Genomic DNA, 23,600 nt, shown 5'->3' with positions numbered 1-23,600 from the left:
CATTTGCCCTTATCTGGAGCAGAACAGTATCATGTATATTTAGCTGAAACTGCACCACATGGTATTTGAAAGTGAGGTGGATATTTTATCGCAAGGGGTTAAAGTTAGGTTTAAGATGGAGCGGAGTGTTGTGTAACAGTGTGAAGTTGGCTCAATGGGTCTGCAAGGCTGCAGTTGGACCTGATAGTAGCTGTGTTCGACACACAAGCTGCTTGGGTTCAAGCTTAAACACATGTTTGGTGTATACTATTATACCTTGTTTTTAAATTAAGTGTGCCAGAAATGCTGGCGTCTCCCACTGCTGCTCTGGACTTTCTGCCCCACGATGCTCTCTGCCAGCTACACAACAGCAGAGCCTGAAGGTAAGCAGGTCAAAGCTCAAGGCACAATGTTAAGATTGTTACGATGAGCTAGTATGTCCCAATCACATTGTATGAACTGCTATAACAGTATGAACCTTGTGAGAGGATCTGTAGTAAGTACTGAAAGAAAAACATCAGTCTGCTATTAGGAGCTCAACAGCTGTCTTAAACATCAGCAATTACAAGACGCAGTGACTATGCACAATAACGAAACACTGTCTTGTTCCAGACAAGTCCAATATATTAAAATGATTATATAAGTCCCGTTTCATGCTCCCCATTTTTTAAACTACAGTAAGAAAAACCACTCAGCAACACAGAAAGTGGGAAGAAATTAGAGAACCAAAAACAAGAAAAGCACAACAAAAGCAACAGACATACAAATCTTATAATGGACGTTTGTGCTGCTGTGTTAGTTCCCTTTAAGCCAGACGTTTTCTGATTGGCTGTCCCATGCAAACAGAAGGTGTGAAGTTTTTGGCTCACAAGAAGTTCCTTTATGTCTACCCAATATTAGAACTTTATTGTTTTTTGTAATATTGTGACAGAAAAAGGGAGAGCACAGTACTTTCACTCATTAAAGAAAAAACATTTTTTTTAAAAAGAACAGGGACATAAATACAGATAATATTTCATTGTGACAAACAAATATACTTTGATACTTTCTTTTACTGCGTGTCTTAAGTTTTAAATCTGAAAATTAGCTGAGAGTTTGATTAACATCAGCAGGATCTTTTTTTCAGGTAAGGTATGAGTTAGATATGGGTCACGAACAGGTTAAAAGACACTGACATATGGAGAAGTGCTGCTGAAGTGTCGCAGTATCTTTCCTCTGCCAAAAAGGGCATCGAGATGGTGAGCCTTCATGCTTTTCTATTCTTAGCTGGAGAAACCTTCTCTCTTCCAAAGTCTGGCACCGCCCCTGCATCTAGATTTATAACAGACGCAGATCCTCGGCACTGGTTTGGCACAAGACTTCCCGAGCAGGACAAGTAACCCACAAAATGTAGCCAGTAAGTATTAATGTTGAATTAAGTCTTTCTTGTGTGTCTGAACTGAAAGTAAACAAATCACGACAAATGCTGCCACAAAAACTAATCTGTGACTGTGAATTGGGAGTGCTTGGAAATAAAAATAAACAGTTTCTGGTTGTTTTCATGGTACACCTACAGCAGCAGCAGCAGATCCTTCCCCGGGTGACTAATTCTTTTACACTGAATATATCTTATCCCGTGAATCTAGGTGTCCAGGGCTGCTCACAGCTTTGCTTCTTGTTAAGGAAGATGATGGTCTTAAAATGGTTTTACCACAAGAAACTTCCCCTACATGGAATATACCTGTTGCTTTCCCCTGAGGCCTCACACTGCCACTCTGAGGAGTATAATGATAGATCCAGAGGGTTTACCACAGATCATGGGGAGACAATACAGGTGAGATACTGAAAAAAAAATGCTTGAAAAATGACATTTGTTAGTAAACTGTTTTGGGTTCTGCGCTCATGTGGATGTTTAATGCCTGTTAAAGCAAAAAGCTTTAAATAAAACAAGTTCCTTTTTTAGTGTAACCTGAAATAAAATGCTTCAATGTCTAGTGGAAGATTAATTATAGGCTGTCGGAGCGGCAGAGCGTCAGCTTTCTTGTGAAACGCTTCTTGCTTATCTTTGATTAACCCTTGGCACAAATCAGCCCGTCAGCGCTCCTCACATTTCATCAGTGAGACACATGCTGCTGCGTCCATCGTCACGTTTTCATTCATTCATTCACACGTGGTGATTTGTCTGGTGAACTTTTGATATGTAACCTATTAAAAACTGCCTTAATGTGACCCCGGGCCAAAAACTTTGTGTTTTCAAGGTTAAGCTTGTCAGAGTCCTTTTACTTTACTGAGTGGTTCCATTTTTACAGTTTCACTCAACTTTGTTTCATTTAAAACTTAAGATGTGAATAATTTTCCACATTTGGATCATTTGTTAAAATATTCAGTGTGATGTGTTGTAATAAATTAAACAAAACTCTATAAAAGCAGCAAAAACAAGCTGCAACATTACAGCCAATAAATAATAATCATGCCTTATATCTAATACATATATAATATATATTGATTTATTATGGGCTAATCTATATGATGAGCATGTTTTTTAACTTGGTGCTGAAACTTCTGTAAGTTTAAGAAAAGTTTCTGAAACCACACTGTAGTATACCAAAGTACTTAAAGGTTGAGCGCTGTTATACATTTTTATGTTCGATGATCAAATCACATTTTTAAAAAACATATTAATAAATGAATCTTGTGTTTACTTGTAAAAATAAACGATCAGCCATGTGGTGTATTGTTTCAAATAATTAACAATGAGCAAGTCAATGAAAATCCAAAACTACATTAAATCACTCTTGCGTGGTACATGTTAAGTATTAAAGACTAAACTATTGAATTTTAGCCTGTTTATGTTAACTAAACAATGTGTCTGCTCCTGAGTAGGTGGAGTGCTCTTCTGCTGGGAGGGTCAATTTGCACTAATTGTGCAGTTTCTAATAGCAACTGTCAGTCATTAATTCATGGAGTGTACAATCATGTGAAAAAAAATGTTTTCACGGGACTCAGTGCAGTCGTGTCAAAAAAAAAAAAAAAAAACTAAGTACACCCTTACTTCTTCCATAGGAATTAAGAGGGTAATTAGCAGCCAGGTTCTGGTAATCAAATGCACTTGATTAATATTCCTCAGGAACTCTGAGCACCTCTATGAAAGCAAAGGTTTGGCAGTGGACATTTTTCTCAGGAGTGGACATCCCAACAAATTCATTACAAGCCAAAAAACCCCAAAGAACAAGAACCCAGACTCTACAGGCTTCAGTTAGCATGTCAAATGTTAAAGTTCACAATGGAAAAATTAGAAAAAGAGTGAACAGCTGTTGTTTGTTTGGAGGATTTTCTAGGTGAAAGCGTCTTCTCTCTAAAATGAATATGGCACAACAGTTTAGATTTCAAAGTTGCATCTGAACAAACCACAAGAATTCTGGGACGATGTCCTTTGGGCAGATGAGACAACATCGGAGATACTTGGGCAAAATGCAAAGCACCATGTTTGGCAAAAACCAAGCAGAGCAGGGGTTGATGATTTCAGCTTGTATTGCAGTCACATGACCGGGGCATCTTGCAGTAATTGAGTCGACCATGAAGTCTTCTGTATACCAAAGTATTCTAGAGTCAATGTGCAGGTGTCTGTCTCACAGCTAAAGACTGACTGAAACTCCCAAGCACAGCATAAAATCTGCAACAGGATGGATGAAAAAGAGAGGAAATAAGGGGTTACAATGGCCTGGTTAAAATCCAGACCTCAACCTGACTGACATGCTGTGATGGGACCTGTGCATAAACAAATACCTGCAAACCTCAATGAACTGAAGCAAAGAACAGTGAACCAAAATTCAGATAAACAGAAAGTCACTACTTCAAGTTAATGAAGTTTTACTTCAAGTTATTGTTGTTAAAGTTGGTTCTACGAGTGACTGAATAACAGGGTATGGTTCGTTTTTCACACAACTGCATAAAGTCCTGCGAAGCTTTCTTTTACACAACTGTTTTTCCTCCTCACTTGAGTTAATTATCTTCTGCTGCCAGGATCATTTGTTGGTATCAGGTGGGTCGAGTTTCTAATAGTTGCTGTCAATAACACACATACTGCTGGAGGACAGGACCAGAATACAGTCATGTGTGTATTTTGGCCTAAGACCAAAATACACATATGACTCTATTATGGTCAGTCATGTGTTTGACTGGCAGAAGAAGTCATGCAGATTAAGCTAACATGCACTTTCAGCACAAAAGCCTAAATCTTTATTAATTTATCATCTTTTCTTAGAGATATTTAACATTACCCTTTAATACTTGCTGTGTCTGCAGTTCTTTATGTTATCGCCTATTACAAAAATGACAATCAGTTGAAGATCTCCAATTAAACATTTAATATTTTATAGTAACTCACAAAAATTTGTTTGTTTATCACCTACAATTCAACCTTGTGGGATCCATAAGTAAGTATGGAGGTGGGTTTATTAATTTAAAGGAGCTTAAAAGTTATTTGAAAATATTTGAAATGTTTTAATCCCCGCTTATTGTTACACGTGTAAGTCATATGATAGACCACAACTGATTCAGTTGTTCATACATGTTTGTCTCAGTGAGCCACCATAAATTTTCCTGTCATTCATTCACTGGTGAAACCACAACTGTTCACATACCTCAGGGGTCCTCGTTCTCTCATACAGAGGCTCTGCTGAGCTTGTGACAGCCAGTCATCTCCTGTGTCACTGCCTCTCCACCCTAATATGGACACCCCGGCTCTTTATTTGGGGGTTTCCATGGCGTTGGGGTGACGTGGGAGCACATGCCACGTATCGAGGTTCTCACCTTACTGGGCGGTTGCATGAAGGCAGATAGCCCCTGAGTCAGACTGGGCTGCGGAGCCTCGAGTGGGTGTGTGGCAATAAGTGATTTCTGTAGGCATGCTAAATCTATTCCCCTGACACCTCAGGCACTTAGCCTAAATATAAACTAACAGAGCAGCTACCCCCTGCTGCAGGCCAACGCTGGCATGTGAAGACTCCAAGAAACGAATCACAAGACCCTGAACTCTCCCCGACACACCCTCTGTGGATCTGCCAAGTCCAGGGACAGAGCTGGCTGGACTTTTCTCACAGTAATGTACAGTATGAGTAAACTTTTATGACCAAAACCTTTATCCAACACTGAGCTATTGAACTGAGTATTGCTATTGTTGTCACTGGCCCCTTACAGCAGAAATTGTCCATTTAATGGTTTAAAAATGATTCTGTGTCATCAGCTGGAGTAATTAAAACCCCTTATTGTAACCATATAATTCATTTTGGTGCTTGATATTAAAATATCAATAAAAGTGAAAATGCATTGCTCAGTGTCTCCCCTTGTTTCTGTCGGCTGAGGCCGGGGATTGTGCTATGTGGGTGACTCTAAAGGACTTTGAAGAAGTGCAGACATGGTTCACACTGCTGCTTGTTGAAGCTGATGCCAAAAATGAAAGATTTGCTCCTTTATTTCTGTAGGAGTGTTACAGAATAGGTGATAGAGAGGTCGTGTAATGTTGCTGGATGGGGTGTTGAACACCTCTGGGAAGCATATTGAAGTTTTCAACCAGCCTACCTCCCAGTGCTAAAGCTTTAGCACGACCTCCTGGTGGGCTGTGACCTCTAAGAGTAGATGTAAGCGAGAAAATCATTTCCCCATCAGAGCTTACAGAAATATCACGCTGTTAATTTCACAAGAGCCTTAGAGGGAGACACTGTGTCTTGTTAAGTGCTCACTGGTTGAAGCTGCTGCTTCTTCTCTCCAAGACTACATAAAGCGTTTGTTGTTATAAGCAGTAGAAGAAGATGGTGTGCAGGTTTCTCTGAATGAGGATCAGAATGACTCTGAATAAACTTGAGAATGTCTGAAGGACTTCTCTGTGTTAATTATTATTTTCTACATTAATCACCAAAATTATACACACTATGAAAAATGAGCAACGTGTGTGGGACAAATCATTCAGCTTAGTTACACAAATAGATGATTAAAAGTAAAAGACCTTTAATGAGTATGACTGAGTTTTTTATATTATATATGTTTGTTCACCATGTTCTTAAATGCATGAATGCTCCAAGTACATTTAATATATTGCTTTATCAGAAGTTTTGAGAAAAAAAGGAGGCAGGTCTAATAAATAACTTTTCCCTGAAACATTTCAATTCCTGTCTTTCAAAGGGGAATCAGCCACTCCTACTATTGTGGAGCACTAAATCTTATCTATATGATAAGAAGGCTCATTCAAGTGCAGCCAGATGTTAGGTTTGTGCCTCAAAAGAGGAACTACGCGGATGTGTGTTTGTTTCATGAGATACAGAAGGAAGAAAAACAGGAAACATGAAGTGGTTTCAGTGGGGTTTTAAATCAGGAGACAAAAATCCTTCCAAACAGTGAGACTTTATTTTTATTTTTTTTAAATACAGCAAGACCAAAGTTACTGGTGTTTAAACACTGGGCGGTCCAGAGGTGGCTTATCTTTGTTAGAAAAACAACAGTTACAGAGGATTATACAAAACGCAGCACTTCTGCCATTAGTTCTTCATATCTTACATGATTATCTATTTACAAATCAGGCTTAGAGCTACTGAACGGATGTTATACATTTACTCAGATTTCTATATTTACAAGTTTATACACAAATCCGCTGTTAGACCCGTTCTGCTGTAAAGAGAGAGAGAGAAAAGCAAAGTTAGTCACACTGAATCAAATGATTTTACTGATCTGTCAGTGAAAATGTCCAAGATTAGATTTTTTTATTTACCTATAAGCTGTTTAGAAGGGAGTTGTTAATGGTTTCATACACTTTGTTGTAAATCTCTTCCTTTGAAGTCATCCCATCAAGGTACTCTGCACAGAAATGAAAGGAGTATGAGAGCATTTCTGCTCACTGGTTGGTGGTTAAATAGGTTTTTTAGATCTGTGGCTAGGCTTATGGACGAATGCGGGGATGCAGAGTCTCATTTATATTTCAAGAGGAAAAGCACTTGCTTTACAAACCTATTCTGTCGCAGTTGTCCTCCATCTCTTTCCTGTGTTTCAAGTACATGGGCCAGACGTGGCCATCGAACAGGCCGGCTGGGTCAGGGACCGTGTATGTCCTTGTACTGCAGAGAAAAAGAGATCAGTGTGGGGTTGTTGTGTTATTAAAAGCTGTGCTGTGGTGTCCAGCTCTTAAGGGGATTCTGGTAAAGTCACTGCAGGAGCTTGTTACCTTCTCCTCCTTTTGCACTCCTCATAAGGAATGGAAATGTAGAAACATTTGTCATAGACATCAATAAGAGGCCTGCGGAGAAAGCAGAGGTCAGATTACTCAAAAGGTTTAGAGGTCAGAAGGTTTGTAGGTCACAGTTTAGAAAAAATGAGTAAGGTCCTGGGAAGCCCACTTGTAGTTGTAGATGAGGAACCCCTCCACGATGAGAATGTGGATCCCCTTCTCCTCAGAGCCGGCTTCTTCGGCTTCAGGTGACAGGCTCACGCCGTGTGAGCGGGCAAACTTGATGGGGTTCTCCTGCCAGCCTTTGACAGTGTTGATCATAGCCTCCATGTCCAGAGCGGTGATCACTGATACAGAACAAGTAGAGAAAAGAGAAGAGCACGTTTTACCACACACGAAACCAACACTCCTCACCAATGTGCTTTAACACACATTAGTCATGGTTAGTGAATGTCTCTAGCATCCACAGAATATTTGATTGAATATCACAAAGTTTAGGATTGATTGGTTACCAAACTACAGAAATGTGCAGGAAAGAAAGAGTACATTACTGCATGGTTTTCTTACGCGAAATCCATTCTTACCATCCCACTGTCTAAAGCCGTCCTCCCCGACTTCTATTTGATCGGGTTTCTGAAATAACAGTCACCAATAAAACATTGCTGCAACCTAGTAACCAGTCGGAACTGATCACACCTGGACAGGACAAGTCAAGGACTCATCTCCACCAAAAGTGAACACACGGTGACGGCTTTCAATGCGGCTGAATTCGCTTCCCAACGTTAGGCTTAGAAAATCTGACAATTTTTTCATCAAATCTTAAAACTATTCTAAAAGGTACTAACGCTTGTTGTCGCCTCATCTTGATAGTGAAACATGCTTTGAGATGGAATATCTTGAGTCTGCGAAATAGAGATTCTGATTTGTCTTCAAAAGGCTTAAAAACATTTAAGGGGAAAGTTTAAGAAAAAGGCTTTCGACGTCAGTCATCCTTTACTGACTGTGAGTGGATCATGTAAAGATGGGTGTGGTAGATGTAAGACCTTCTGGCTTCTTTTACTCGAAGTGAGGTTTAAGTCTGACTTTAAGTGGGGACGCTCAGCCCTTTCATTAGCTGTCCAGGAGACAATCAGCCAAATGCATTACTAGGCTACTGCCATGACAGGACATCTGCAGGTCAGACTGAGGGTTTATTTCTGAGCACAAAATGTCTTCAAGGACAAATTTTAAAGCAGCGAATGACATATGAAAAATAAAAATGCCTTGCACTAACTCAACTTTAATGCCATTAAATTATTACTTTAGCTTTCAAGTTTACTTCAAATGAGAAAAAAATAAAATACTTTCATGCATCTTACCTTGAAAAAGTCATCCTGATGCACCACACAACAGTTGGGTAATGTCTTTAGTAGTCTATTTGTCAGAGTGGTCTTCCCACCGTTGGTCACTCTGAAATGGGTGCCACTTAGTTTTATTTTCTCTCAATTTCCATAAATAAACATCTATACATGAATATATATATATATATATATATATATATATATATATATATATATATATATATATATATATATATATATATATATATATATATATAAAAGACTTACCCTCCTATGCCAATGATGAACTTCATTTTTTCTTATTTCTTTTCTGTATTGGTCACCTCTGGAATTCAGTAAATAAAAGCAGGGAACCCAGCCAAAGCAAACACTCTCTCAAAGGCTTCTACTGAAAACCTTTCCCTTCTCCTCCTCCACAAATGTCCCCTCCTTTTACTACTTCATTGATAGACAAAGTCTTTGCCGTGCATTTAAAGGATTTGGCTTCAGTGTCACAGCCTCCCAAACCAATCAGCGTGCTTTGTCTCGTAGCCAATAAGGTGCCACTTCACAGTCCACGGCACCAATGATGGGGCAGGACTCGGGAGCCTCACAGCTTCGTGAAAGCAAAGCCCATAATTTGCACCTGCTCTGAGGAGTCAGTGAACACCAGCCAATCTAATGCACGAATAATCCCACACCCAATACACGTCTTAAAAAGATAAAGAAAATAATATGAGACTAAGGTGTGTGCCACGGTCGTATGTAGTGCCTCAAACAGGAAGCTGTTTGTTTTGTTCTAAAATTTGGGATGTATTTTTGCAAAAACTGAAAAGCTTTCCCATTTAAAAGTAGACTGTGATTTACATGCAGAGGACATTTCTCATAAAGGAAGAAACTATATAGCAAGGGTGTAGACTGTAAAAATCATTAAAAATGTAATATTGTGTGCATATATGTATATATATATATATGTATATGTATATACACACTTATATATATATATTCCAAACAATCTGCATCACAGCATAGTGTGGAACCTGTGATTTTAAGGGGGAATTTTCCATGCATAGACAGCTCTGGGTAAATGAAAACCAGGAGCACTATATTTAACTGGCTGTGTCTGACTGCTGCGTCACGAATATTTCCGATGCAACTAGTTGGAGTAAATGGCAGCCAGCCATGTGACCACAGTGTCTCGAGCTACAGGTGTGATAAACCACGGCTATTTCTTTGAAGTTAAGCGCCCGCTGCTTATCAACTCAGATTGCCGCACATTCCCAGATGTGTGCGGAATAAACTCGCGTTCATTTTGTTTGCACAGTATTTGAGCAATCTATGTTACTACTGCGCTTTTCTTTGTTGGTGTAGGAAGGAGTTGAACTCTGACCTGGAGATACAGGAGCACGTGGTCTTTTTGCCAGGAAAGTCTCAGTGGAAAAGGGATGCCTCACACTAAGTTACTGACAGGTCTTATGTTGTGTAGTAGTTTGGCGTTAGTAAACAGAAAATGTTACGTACACGTAAGAACCTGGAGAGTACAAATCTGTTCCATATAGGGGATCAAACCATCTGGTCTAGCACAGGGAAGCATGTGGTGCACATACGTTTTCCACCCTGGAATCAAAAGACAGACTTACCTTTGCTCTCAGTCTAAATTTGGCTTTTTAAATATATGTCCATACGCTCGTTACCAGGGCTTATACACCGGAAGACAAAAAGGCAGATTCTTGTCTGCATGTCTGTCACGGCGGGGTGCGCCGATGTGTGCGGAAACAGGACCCAAAAGCAGATGATGATGAGGAATAGTAATGATTAACAGAAAAGTGAACCTTTATTGCGATGACGGCAGGAAATGAACCAAGAGACCAAAGCAAACAGGCAAAACACTAAGAAACAAAACACTGAACTGGCAAAACACTAAGAAACAAAACACTAAAGGTACTAAGACCAAAAACTATAACTATGACCGAGGTGGAAAATAAACAGGCTAAGACTATGACGATGACTGTAACTCTGGTGAGAATAAACAGACGAACTGACAATGGCATGAAGAAAACAAAAGGCTTAAATACAGACATGAGGTGATCAGGGGAAGTGGCGACACATGAGGAAACAGCTGACTGACATGAATCTAATGACAGGACCAGGAGGAGTGAAACTAAATACAATGACCAAAGAACACATGACACTGTCAGAATAAAACAGGAAACACTAAAACTAGACATGACAATACAAACTTAACATACCAAATATGTGATGAATAATGCAAGAACTCAAACAGAAAACCCAGGAGCAATAACTGCCTAAACTAAAGGCAAATAGGAAATAACACAAAACTAACAACATCTCAAAAAATAAGAACAATACAAAGAAAACTCAAAGTGCTGGGTCGGAGACTCAGGCGATGGCGATCAGGTGGCCGGCCGCGCGGAAGGCGACGGCGGCGACTCAGGCGATGGCGATCAGGGGGCCGGCCGCGCGGAAGGCGACGGCGGCGACTCAGGCGATGGCGATCAGGGGGCCGGCCGCGCGGAAGGCAGCGGCGGCGCCCAAGTGTCAGGCGTACCGGCCGAGGCTTGGAGGGCACAGGACCAGGCGACGCTGAAGCAGAGGCAGGACCAGGCGACGCTGAAGCAGAGGCAGGACCAGGCGTAGCACAGGCAGAGGCCGGACCAGGCGTAGCCGATGAAGCAGAGGCCGAAGCACAGGCAGAGGCCGAAGACTCTGACGAGGCCGAAGACTCTGACGAGGCCGAAGATTCTGACGAGGCCGAAGACTCTGACGAGGCCGGGCCAGACGAGGACGAAGACTCTGAGGCCGGGCCAGACGAGGACGAAGACTCTGAGGCTGGAGCCGGACCAGGTGGAGCAGGAGCAGCTGATGCAGAGGCCGGACCGGGCGAGGATGAAGGCCCTGAGGCTGCGGCTGACGAAGCACAGGCTGGAGCTGCGGCTGACGAAGCACAGGCTGGAGCTGCGGCTGACGAAGCACAGGCTGAAGCTGGACCGGGCGAAGCACAGACCGGAGCTGGTCCTGGCGTAGCAGAGGCAGAACCAGGTGACAGTGAGGCAGCCACAGGTGGTGAAGCAGAAGGTGGCCAGACGGGCTCCTCAGGCCCCCCAGCAGACGTGGCATGAGGCCGGACGGGCTCTTCGGGCCCGCCAGCTGACGTGGCGTGAGGCTGGACGGGCTCCTCGGGCCCCCCAGCAGACGTGGCTTGAGGCCGGAAGGGCTCCTCGGGCCCCCCAGCAGACGTGGCTTGAGGCCGGAAGGGCTCCTCGGGCCCTCCAGCTGATGAGGCATGAGGCTGGTGTGGTTCTCCTGAACCTTCAGCAGACGGAGCATGAAGCTGGCTGGATTCTTCTGAACCTCCAGCAGACGAAGCATGAAGCTGGCTGGATTCTTCTGAACCTCCAGCAGGCGAAGCATGAAGCTGGCTGGGTTCTCCTGAACCTCCAGCAAACGAAACATGAGGCTGGCTGGGTTCTCCTGAACCTCCAGCAGACGAAACATGAGGCTGGCTGGATTCTCCTGAACCTCCAGCAGATGAAGCATGAAGCTGGCTGGGTTCTCCTGAACCTCCAGCAGACGAAGCATGAAGCTGGCTGGGTTCTCCTGAACCTCCAGCAGACGAAACATGAGGCTGGCTGGGTTCTCCTGAACCTCCAGCAGACGAAGCATGAAGCTGGCTGGGTTCTCCTGAACCTCCAGCAAATGAAGCATGAAGCTGGCTGGGTTCTCCTGAACCTCCAGCAGACGAAACATGAGGCCGGACGGGCTCCCCGGGCCCTCCGGCTGACACTGAAATTGGCTGCACCAGCTGTACCTCCGTCTCCGGCTCCAACCCGGCCTGGATAGCAGTCCCACAGCAGCTTAGCTGAGCCTGATGGCTAGCTTTTCCAGGGCAAACAGTCTCTGTATAGCCGGGTTGCGTTTGTGATACGGGGCGTCGGTGGCGCGCACGCCGCTTTTTCTTAGGAGTGGGAGACGGCGGAGCGATGGGCGGAAGTCCCTGGTAACTCCGAGGTCCCCCGAGAGCCAGTCGAGTTCCCCGGAAAGAGTGCTCGTGCTCCGGAATGAGCCACGGCTTCCACCGGAGCTCCTCCTCCAAGAGAGCGCAGAATATAGACTGGCGCTCGTCGTCGTCCAAGTCTATGGTGTGCGGCGCTTCCTCGCGCTGAACTGTGACAGGAGTATGGCGAGACTGTGATGAGGGCGTGGAAACTGGTGAGCTGAGAGGTGGTGACGCTGCGGCGAATCTCAGCGAACCGACACGAACACACTCAGGTTCCGGAGGCAGCAATGGAGATGACTGATTGTGGGGTTGTTGTGACTGGTGGGTGCTGGAAGCCATTTCCTGACTCGACAGTCCCTGGGCCTGCAGCATCTCCTTTATCCTCGTAAAGGCATCAACTATGGCAGGTGAGTCCGGGAGCTGGAGAAGGCGGGGATCCCTCTCCATAATAGCTTCAGCAGCGTTAATCATTACCAGCTTGCTCTTCAAATCGGGCGCTGTGAGGACGCGGTTGAGGATCGCTTGGATCTGAGCCATCTCCTCCAGACACTCGGTGAGAGCAGAGTCTGCTGGGTCCATGACTGGTCAGTTCGTTCTGTCACGGCGGGGTGCGCCGATGTGTGCGGAAACAGGACCCAAAAGCAGATGATGACGAGGAATAGTAATGATTAACAGAAAAGTGAACCTTTATTGCGATGACGGCAGGAAATGAACCAAGAGACCAAAGCAAACAGGCAAAACACTAAGAAACAAAACACTGAACTGGCAAAACACTAAGAAACAAAACACTAAAGGTACTAAGACCAAAAACTATAACTATGACCGAGGTGGAAAATAAACAGGCTAAGACTATGACGATGACTGTAACTCTGGTGAGAATAAACAGACGAACTGACAATGGCATGAAGAAAACAAAAGGCTTAAATACAGACATGAGGTGATCAGGGGAAGTGGCGACACATGAGGAAACAGCTGACTGACATGAATCTAATGACAGGACCAGGAGGAGTGAAACTAAATACAATGACCAAAGAACACATGACACTGTCAGAATAAAACAGGAAACACTAAAACTAGACATGACAATACAAACTTAACATACCAAATATGTGATGAATAATGCAAGAACTCAAACAGAAAACCCAGGAGCAATAACTGCCTAAACTAAAGGCAAATAGGAAATAACACAAAACTAACAACATCTCAAAAAATAAGAACAATACAAAGAAAACTCAAAGTGCTGGGTCGGAGACCCAGCCTGTGACAATGTCTGTAGATCTGTAATAAATATTTTAGTTTAACTCAGCAGAGACAAGCAGCTAGTCTGGTTGCACAACATTAGTAAATAACCAGATCTGCAATGCCTGTGTAGTTTCAAGATGTACAAAAAAAAAATAAAAAATGCTATTTGGTGGTTTCAGAGGATGTTGCATAACTCCTTCTGTTATGATGATTTCTGATATGCGGTTCAGTTCTACGGTGGTGATCGCAGGGTGTGCACAGGTCAAGTGCCACTATGACCCTCCAGAAATTAACGAGGACAGGGGATGATCGTTCAGCTCTTTAATGGCAGATTTAGCGTGGGTGTGGGTATGTGTGTGTGTGTGGTTCTACAAACAGAATGGAAAATAGAACACAAATTACAATCAAATTATAGACAACAATAATCACCATATAACATATTACAGCCACATACTTGTCTTATAGGCCCTAATACTAAGCTGGCGGCTTTTACTTATAGTCTGAACCATATTTGACAACAAAGAAAATAAACATCTTCCCATCACTTAACTCTTGTGCCCCACTCACTTATGATGCCAACTAAAGAAGGCAAATACACATAACAAATCCCCAACTCAAACTGAACTCAGTTTGGCCTAGGCGAACTTAGCTTAGCTTAGCCCGCTTAGCTTAGCGATAACTTAGCTTATAGAAAATGTACAAACAGAGGACGTCCAGAGCAAGAAAACATACAGGCTATCCTTCTTACACAAGAAATATCCTGTAACTCACCAGTCTTATGGACGCACACTCTCATTGAACCCACATAAACTGCTCCCGAGCATAACTTGTGATTCACACTGCCTTCATGAACACCATTTTCCATCCCAGTCAAACATTACTCACAAAACGGCCGCGCCCTCTAGTGGCGAGGCAGAAAACTGCATCACAGTCCTGCCTTCAGAACAGCCGCCCCCAAACTTGCCCTCGCAAGTTTGCAGAATGTCATTTACTGTCCATTTTGTTCTGGTACTGCAGGTAGTCGAATAAGGCGGCTCACTGGGCGTACGTAGGTACGGTCCTTTACGTCCACTTCTGCAGATTGGATCAAACCATCAGCTCCGGGGAATACCCTGTTGATCTTCCCAACAGGCCATGATGCTCTGGGAAGATGGGGATCCACTATCATCACCACAGTGCCCAGCTGGATCGGAGCAGTGTCTTTCTGCCACTTTGACCGTGTCTGCAGTGTAGGCAGGTAGTGGCGTATGAACTGTGTCCAGAAGCGATCGGATAACACCTGACAGGTCCTCCATGATCGTCGTCCAATGAGCTCTGAGTCGTGGTATATCACTTGGGGTAGGGAAGGGTCTAGCTGCCCCATCAGCAACAAATTTGGGGTAATGGGGTCTGGGTCAGCCACGTCTGATGACACGTACCCCAAAGGTTTCGAGTTGAGTATTCCCTCGATCTCGATCAACACTGTTTGGAGTATTTCCTCTTTTACAACCTGTGAGCCCAATGTGGAGGCCAGAGCTGCCTTTATGGACCTGATCTCTCGCTCCCAGGATCCTCCAAAGTGGGGAGAACTGGGAGGGTTAAATCGAAACTTGATCTGCTGCTCTGCTAACTTGCCTTGTAAAGAGGGATGCAGGGCTTTGAAAGTTTCCTGGAGCTCCCGATCCCCACCTCGGAAATTTGTTCCCTGGTCACACAGTATCTCAGCTGGTTTCCCACGACGAGAGACAAATCTTCTTAATGCCATTAGAAATGAGTCGGTGTTGATACTAGACAACACCTCAATATGAATGGCACGAGTCGTCAAGCATTTGAAGAGCAGGCCCCAGCGTTTTTCATTTCTCCGACCAACTTTCACCTGCATTGGCCCAAAGCAGTCGATGCCTGTTGAGAAGAAGGCTGGCTGATGTAATCGTAGGCGTGCAAGGGGAAGGTCAGCCATCTTTGGGTTGGCAGGTTGGGCTCTCCATTTTTGGCACTCAGGGCAGGAGCGCTGTTCGCTTCTTACGGCTTCACGGCCGCGAAGAATCCAGTATTTCCTTCTCAACTCTGCAAACAATCTCTCTGCTCCTGGGTGTTTCAAATCACTGTCAGCCTGTCGGATGAGTAGTCTGGTGACTGGATGTTTAGGGTCCAATACTACTGGATGTATCACAGCAGCTTCCAAATCATGGCATCGTCTGAGACGACCACCTACTCTTATGAGTTGAAGCGACTTATCAAATTCCGGGTCTAGGCAAAACAGACGGCTGGATGAGAGAACTGGTTTCCCAGTGGTCAGGCACTGGATCTCATCAGGGAAACTGTCTTTCTGAGCAGCTCTCAGCAGAATAAGCTCAGCCTCCTTGTAGTTCTCTGATGTGAGATTGTCACCAGCCGCCCCGTGAAGGCACCTGGCTGTTTCTTCCAAAAGCTTGCTAAAACTGGTAAACTGCTGTGCATCAGGCAGGGAGATAGAGTCAGTAGACACAGCTAAGCAAGTTATTGGTTTACGCTGCTCCTCAGCAAAGTCTGTACATGGTGTGGCTGGGTGCTCTGGCCACTGGTCTCGATGTAGCTGCAGAAACGGGGGCCCACATGCCCACCGGGACTGGACTGTGAGGTCTTGTAGCCTTTTACCCCTAGTTAGATCATCTGCCGGATTGTCATATGTTGTCACATAACGCCAAGACTGGCTGTCTGTCAGTTCCTGGATTTCAGCTATCCGAGTTCCCACGAACACCTTGAAATGACAGGACTCTGACTGGATCCATGTTAGGACAGTGGTGGAGTCTGTCCATAACACCACTCTGCATAGTGGTAGGGTGAGCTCTTTCGTCAGCAGGCTAGCAAGTTGAGCTCCAGTCAAGGCTGCACATAGTTCCAGACGTGGCATGGACATCTGCCGTTTAGGGGCCACCCTAGAGCGGGCAGTCAGGAAAGCAACTTCCACCTTTCCAGCAGCATCTTCCGTCCGTAGGTAGGCAACGCTTCCATATGCTTGTTGAGATGCATCGCAGAAGATGTGCAACTCACGCCTACTGTCAGATTTGTCCAGCTCTGGGCTTACATAACAACGTTGTAGACTAATGTCGTCCAGATGTTGCAGCTCACCCTCCCATTCGTTCCATGCCGAGAGCAGGTCACTTGGTAACAGGGGGTCATCCCACTCACGCTTTTTGTCCCACAGCTGCCGGACTAGTACCTTCGCCCTCGTTGTGAAGGGGACGAGAAACCCTAGTGGGTCATACTGACTCGCCAGAACCCGGTAGATGTTTCTCATGGTAGGAGGATTCCTCTCCAACTGCATGGACTTGTAGTGCAGAGTGTCAGAGCAGCACATCCAGCGCAAACCTAGAGCAGGTTCTTGAGGGTCCATATCAGTTTGATTCAGCCACTGTACGCTGCTCTCCGATCTTATTTCCTTTGGTAGATGGCTGATGAGATCTGGGGTGCTGCTGGCCCACTGTCTGAGCTCAAATCCTCCCTCCGATAATAGTGACCGTAGTTTGTCCACAACCTCTGTGGCCACATCTGGAGAAGAGAAGCTCTGTAACCAGTTGTCAACATAAAAATACTTCTCAATGGAGTCACGCACGTCATCTCCCTGGTCACTGTGGTCATGGACGTGTCGCTGGAGTGCATAAATTGCACAGCACGGTGAGCATGTTGTCCCAAAGGGGAGCACCTGCCATTCATACACCTTGGGATGGGCGTCTCTTTGCAGATTGCGCCAGAGGAAACGTAGTTGTGGCCGGTCCTCAGGCAGTAGTCTCACCTGGTGGAACATCCCCTTGATATCACTGCTAACTGCGATGGAGCGTTCTCTGAAGCGTAGCAGCACACCAAGAAGAGAGGCCCCCAGGTTCGGGCCTGGTAAAAGCAGCTCGTTGAGGTTCTGATCCCTATAGGTGAATGAGCAATTAAACACCACACGGTTCTTTCCGTTGTGTGTCACCATGTGGTGGGGGATGAACCATGATTCTGTGGAGGCCCTCATTTCCTCCTCACTGATTTCTCTGACATAGCCTGCTGCTATCAACTTTGCCATCTCCGCTTGATAAGCTTTAGCCTTCTCTGGGTCTCGACTGAGGCGCTTCTCCGTGCCACGTAGATTGGGGAGTACTGCTTCAGGTGGCACCCGGAGTGTAGGCATATCACTGACACGCAGAAGGGGAGTTGAACATCTGTTTACTCCCTCGACATTCAGTCTTGTCGTCTTTGCCTCCAAAAGCCTCATAGCTTGCTCTTCCCTCCGAGACCGTGTCACTAGTTTCTCACTTCGATATGGGAGAGTGTCAAGTTGCCAAAGCCTCTCTACTTGACTATGAAGCTCTGATTGAGGAGAGGCAGTTGAGAGGAAGAGGCACTGTTGTGGTTGAGCAGAGTGCTTAAGGGAGGGGATTGGTCCCTGTAGTACCCAACCAAGTCTAGTCTTGACTGCAGCTGGTCCTCCAGGTAAGCCTAGGCGCACAGGTTTGATGGGCGTTACTAGGTGAGGACAGTCAGAGCCGATCAGAAGGAGTGGCTGGGCATTTGTGAAGGGCTGCAAGGGAAGCCTTCTCAAGTGTCTATATTTCTGTTGAAGTGCCTTCACAGGGTAGGAATGTTCAGCCAAGCCTAGGTCATCTGCTGTGAAGGCTCTCTCAATGGTGAATGTTCTGGATGGTTGGCTGGCAGGGGAGACTTTGACTGTCACTGATGCGCCATGCAAGGTTCTCAATCCTTGTCTCACCGTACGTAGAGTAAGACTCTCTGCCGTGCCCTGTAACTGCAGTCTTTGAGTGGCCTCAGGGAGAAGGATCGTCCTCTCAGATCCATCATCCAATATGGCGAATGTCTCCAGGGTGTGCTCACCGTTCTGCAGCAGCACTTTGGTTATCTTCAGAAGTACTTGGCTACAGCCAGCACGCCGGTCTAGATAAAGTACCTCAGTAGATGGTTTACTCCCCAGCTCAGCGACGTGTTCCATTGGTGGATTGGGTGCAGCAGGTCTGAGATTCACTTCATGCAGGGCCTCTAGGTGTTTTCCCCTGCATGTCTTACACTGCACTTTAAGTCGACACTGAGCGGCCTGGTGGTGCCGCCCACAACGCCAGCAGCGATTGTTGGACTTAATCCAAGTTGATTTCTGCTCCTTAGTCAGCATCTTGAAGTTGACACATTGATCTAGGAAGTGCAGAGTGTTATTACAATATGGACAATAAGCTGTGTGCTTGTCTTGGACCTCAGAAGTGGAAGGGGTTGTGGCTGAGGACCTTTGGGGGGCAGTGTTGTGTGTTGCACCATGCAGCACGGTGGTAGTCCTTTTGGTGGCTCGTTTATCTCTTTTCATGCTGCTCCTGTCTCTCGAGCTCTCCTCTACCTTCTCTGTGTGATCTCCGCCCTCTTGAATGACCAGCTCATACTCCAGCCACTCTGCAAAGTCTCTCAATGATGGTATTCCATCTTTCTGTGGGTAAAGGTAGCGGCGGAAAGCAGCACGTAGGTCTTGGGGTAGCTTTCGTGTCAGTCTAGCAACATGAGACCCGCATTGCAGCTCTATGTGTCCATCTTCCCCAAGTTGCTCTAACATGCCGACCAGAGCACGGACTCTCAGTGCAAACCTTCTGAATCCAGTTGTGTCACCTGGGCGGATGCTGGGCTCATCCATAAGCTCTGCTATCCTCTGCAGTGACAGCTGGTGCGGCTGACCGTCATGTTTAATGAGCGAGGCCATCGTGTCAGAGTAGGGGTGAGGTGAGTTACTGTAGGAGTCAGCAATTAAAAGAGCTTCCTCAAATTTAAGGTGGTCACATAAGACCTGATATTTGAACCTCTCCGTTGCATCAAAGGGGAGAATATTGTCTAGGGCAAGCCTTAATCTAGCAAACTGCCTGGGATCACCCTGCGTGAACTCTGGGATGGAGGGCGATGGTCCTCTGTAGGTCTTCTCCTTTACACCTATGGCTGTAGTGGGAGCCAGCACTTGTTCTGGGGGGAGCATGTTCGCGTCGAAACTAGGTCCAGCTAGTGATTGAGATAAGGGGGTGGACTGTGGCGCACGAGGCTGAAACTCAGGAGCTTCAGTGGCTGAGGGTTGCTGTAACTGTAGCTCTTGTAAGCGTTGGCTAAGCTCTTGTGCAATGGCTGGTAGCGGTGGAGGTGGAACAGACTGTACCTCTGGTAGATCAGGATGATCTCTCGGGAGAAAAACTGGAGGTGGTGGTACTGGCCATTCTTCAGCTGCATCCTGTGTGTAGGATATATTGTGCTGCTCTGGTCTCAGGGGAAAAGGCTGTGTAGTTAGAGGTGTGGAGACCCAAGTGTTATCAGCTGAAATGTAGCCCCCTGGTTGCTGGGCAGAATGTAAGCGGGTGGATTCCAACGTGCTGACATTACGATCCATCTGCCTCCTCATGTCTCCTACCATCATCTGAAGTTGCCTGTTGTCCTCCTGCAGTTGCTGCACAATGTTCATGAACTCCTGAGGGACGCTGGATGACACTGGAGTCTGTCCTGCAGCTCCAATAGAACCAGGAGTCTGGGTGAGGGGCGTCATCTTGGCGTATCCCTCTCTAGTCTGCTGTTGCTCCAATGTAGCAGTGGGTGGCAGTGTGTAGCCTTCATACTGAGTCATCCATCCTGGTGGTCGCACAGCCCTCCGTGGACGTGCACCTGCTCTCTGGGGGTCATAATCCATCTTCACTCTGTAATCACCTATCCGGCTCGAAGGACCAATTTTGTTATGATGATTTCTGATATGAGGTTCAGTTCTACGGTGGTGATCGCAGGGTGTGCACAGGTCAAGTGCCACTATGACCCTCCAGAAATTAACGAGGACAGGGGATGATTGTTCAACTCTTTAATGGCAGATTTAGCGTGGGTGTGGGTATGTGTGTGTGTGTGGTTCTACAAACAGAATGGAAAATAGAACACAAATTACAATCAAATTATAGACAACAATAATCACCATATAACATATTACAGCCACATACTTGTCTTATAGGCCCTAATACTAAGCTGGCGGCTTTTACTTATAGTCTGAACCATATTTGACAACAAAGAAAATAAACATCTTCCCATCACTTAACTCTTGTGCCCCACTCACTTATGATGCCAACTAAAGAAGGCAAATACACATAACAAATCCCCAACTCAAACTGAACTCAGTTTGGCCTAGGCGAACTTAGCTTAGCTTAGCCCGCTTAGCTTAGCGATAACTTAGCTTATAGAAAATGTACAAACAGAGGACGTCCAGAGCAAGAAAACATACAGGCTATCCTTCTTACACAAGAAATATCCTGTAACTCACCAGTCTTATGGACGCACACTCTCATTGAACCCACATAAACTGCTCCCGAGCATAACTTGTGATTCACACTGCCTTCATGAACACCATTTTCCATCCCAGTCAAACATTACTCACAAAACGGCCGCGCCCTCTAGTGGCGAGGCAGAAAACTGCATCACAGTCCTGCCTTCAGAACAGCCGCCCCCAATCTTGCCCTCGCAAGTTTGCAGAATGTCATTTACTGTCCATTTTGTTCTGGTACTGCAGGTAGTCGAATAAGGCGGCTCACTGGGCGTACGTAGGTACGGTCCTTTACGTCCACTTCTGCAGATCGGATCAAACCATCAGCTCCGGGGAATACCCTGTTGATCTTCCCAACAGGCCATGATGCTCTGGGAAGATGGGGATCCACTATCATCACCACAGTGCCCAGCTGGATCGGAGCAGTGTCTTTCTGCCACTTTGACCGTGTCTGCAGTGTAGGCAGGTAGTGGCGTATGAACTGTGTCCAGAAGCGATCGGATAACACCTGACAGGTCCTCCATGATCGTCGTCCAATGAGCTCTGAGTCGTGGTATATCACTTGGGGTAGGGAAGGGTCTAGCCGCCCCATCAGCAACAAATTTGGGGTAATGGGGTCTGGGTCAGCCACGTCTGATGACACGTACCCCAAAGGTTTCGAGTTGAGTATTCCCTCGATCTCGATCAACACTGTTTGGAGTATTTCCTCTTTTACAACCTGTGAGCCCAATGTGGAGGCCAGAGCTGCCTTTATGGACCTGATCTCTCGCTCCCAGGATCCTCCAAAGTGGGGAGAACTGGGAGGGTTAAATCGAAACTTGATCTGCTGCTCTGCTAACTTGCCTTGTAAAGAGGGATGCAGGGCTTTGAAAGTTTCCTGGAGCTCCCGATCCCCACCTCGGAAATTTGTTCCCTGGTCACACAGTATCTCAGCTGGTTTCCCACGACGAGAGACAAATCTTCTTAATGCCATTAGAAATGAGTCGGTGTTGATACTAGACAACACCTCAATATGAATGGCACGAGTCGTCAAGCATTTGAAGAGCAGGCCCCAGCGTTTTTCATTTCTCCGACCAACTTTCACCTGCATTGGCCCAAAGCAGTCGATGCCTGTTGAGAAGAAGGCTGGCTGATGTAATCGTAGGCGTGCAAGGGGAAGGTCAGCCATCTTTGGGTTGGCAGGTTGGGCTCTCCATTTTTGGCACTCAGGGCAGGAGCGCTGTTCGCTTCTTACGGCTTCACGGCCGCGAAGAATCCAGTATTTCCTTCTCAACTCTGCAAACAATCTCTCTGCTCCTGGGTGTTTCAAATCACTGTCAGCCTGTCGGATGAGTAGTCTGGTGACTGGATGTTTAGGGTCCAATACTACTGGATGTATCACAGCAGCTTCCAAATCATGGCATCGTCTGAGACGACCACCTACTCTTATGAGTTGAAGCGACTTATCAAATTCCGGGTCTAGGCAAAACAGACGGCTGGATGAGAGAACTGGTTTCCCAGTGGTCAGGCACTGGATCTCATCAGGGAAACTAAGCTGGCGGCTTTTACTTATAGTCTGAACCATATTTGACAACAAAGAAAATAAACATCTTCCCATCACTTAACTCTTGTGCCCCACTCACTTATGATGCCAACTAAAGAAGGCAAATACACATAACAAATCCCCAACTCAAACTGAACTCAGTTTGGCCTAGGCGAACTTAGCTTAGCTTAGCCCGCTTAGCGATAACTTAGCTTATAGAAAATGTACAAACAGAGGACGTCCAGAGCAAGAAAACATACAGGCTATCCTTCTTACACAAGAAATATCCTGTAACTCACCAGTCTTATGGACGCACACTCTCATTGAACCCACATAAACTGCTCCCGAGCATAACTTGTGATTCACACTGCCTTCATGAACACCATTTTCCATCCCAGTCAAACATTACTCACAAAACGGCCGCGCCCTCTAGTGGCGAGGCAGAAAACTGCATCACAGTCCTGCCTTCAGAACACCTTCTGGACAACATGGATCTGGAAAATCATTTCATCCCAAAATCAGTGGTCAAAAACTCTTTCCAAATATAGATTTGTTTGCATACAGCAGTGTTATTCAGTCAGCTTTAGAGGTGGTGGTGAACTTTGGACAGAGGCAGGCTGTTTCCTGGTGCTTCAAGTATTAATACAAAATCTAAATGTGTTATGGCTCCATGCCTTTGTGTGTCAGGCGTCTCTTTATTCCAATCTCATGGAATGAAATCCATATTTCAAAAGGCAAGATTATTCTTATAAAACTAAATAACAATTAAGAGTACATAATTAAATATAACATCATAATTTAACTCAAGCTGTTTCTCTTTCACATCTGAATGATTGAATTTACACAATAGAACATGATTAAAATATAATAAAAAAATGCAGGGCAAAGTTCAGTTTCTAATTGGTTATGTATTGTGTACATAAACAGAAACGGGTTACTCCAAGGGCATTAAGACCTCCATAAAACGCAGCACAGGACGGTCAGGTGACATCCACCGAGCATCCACTGACGATTATCCCCGTTAATAACTCAACTGCCAAAAACATTCTGGACCG

At 45.4% G+C, this 23,600-nt stretch overlaps 1 protein-coding gene and 1 long non-coding RNA gene across 3 annotated transcripts in view; one reads left to right on the top strand and one right to left on the bottom strand.

Annotated features, from left to right (window-relative positions):
• Positions 1-1,313: 1,313 nt before the first annotated feature.
• LOC146613180 (uncharacterized) overlaps positions 1,314-23,600 on the top strand; it is a 36,627-nt gene continuing 14,340 nt past the window's right edge. For both annotated transcript variants that reach the window (XR_014907050.1, XR_014907049.1), the window contains exons 1-2: positions 1,314-1,375; positions 1,605-1,792. This is a non-coding gene — a long non-coding RNA (uncharacterized LOC146613180). The remainder of the gene's footprint in view (positions 1,376-1,604; positions 1,793-23,600) is intronic.
• On the bottom strand, positions 6,285-8,972 carry LOC146613182 (nicotinamide riboside kinase 2-like). The gene is made up of 8 exons (XM_085377573.1): positions 8,782-8,972; positions 8,533-8,623; positions 7,759-7,807; positions 7,344-7,521; positions 7,172-7,243; positions 6,958-7,064; positions 6,722-6,807; positions 6,285-6,621 (listed from the first exon to the last, which is right to left on the bottom strand). The coding sequence occupies exons 1-7, from the start codon at positions 8,805-8,807 to the stop codon at positions 6,722-6,724; spliced, it is 609 nt and encodes a 202-aa protein (XP_085233699.1). The 5' UTR covers positions 8,808-8,972; the 3' UTR covers positions 6,285-6,621.

This window comes from Diplotaxodon limnothrissa, linkage group LG18 (assembly GCF_057381915.1).
Source record: "Diplotaxodon limnothrissa isolate DT_005_m linkage group LG18, D_limnothrissa_male_GT1.1, whole genome shotgun sequence".
In the NCBI taxonomy this organism is placed as follows: Eukaryota; Metazoa; Chordata; class Actinopteri; order Cichliformes; family Cichlidae; genus Diplotaxodon; species Diplotaxodon limnothrissa.
The sequence above is the reverse complement of the archived record's forward strand: the minus strand, read 5'-3'. Positions and strand labels throughout refer to the sequence as shown.

What these genes read in the sequence shown, in the direction of transcription:
- LOC146613182 (XM_085377573.1), bottom strand. Translation starts at nt 8,807, where the DNA reads ATGAAGTTCATCATTGGCATAGGAGG. An exon ending in CGGCTTTAGACAGTGGGATG is followed by an intron (nt 7,522 to 7,758) that starts GTAAGAATGGAT and finishes GTTCTGTATCAG; the next exon opens with TGATCACCGCTCTGGACATG. An exon ending in TTCCTCATCTACAACTACAA is followed by an intron (nt 7,244 to 7,343) that starts GTGGGCTTCCCA and finishes CTTTCTCCGCAG; the next exon opens with GCCTCTTATTGATGTCTATG.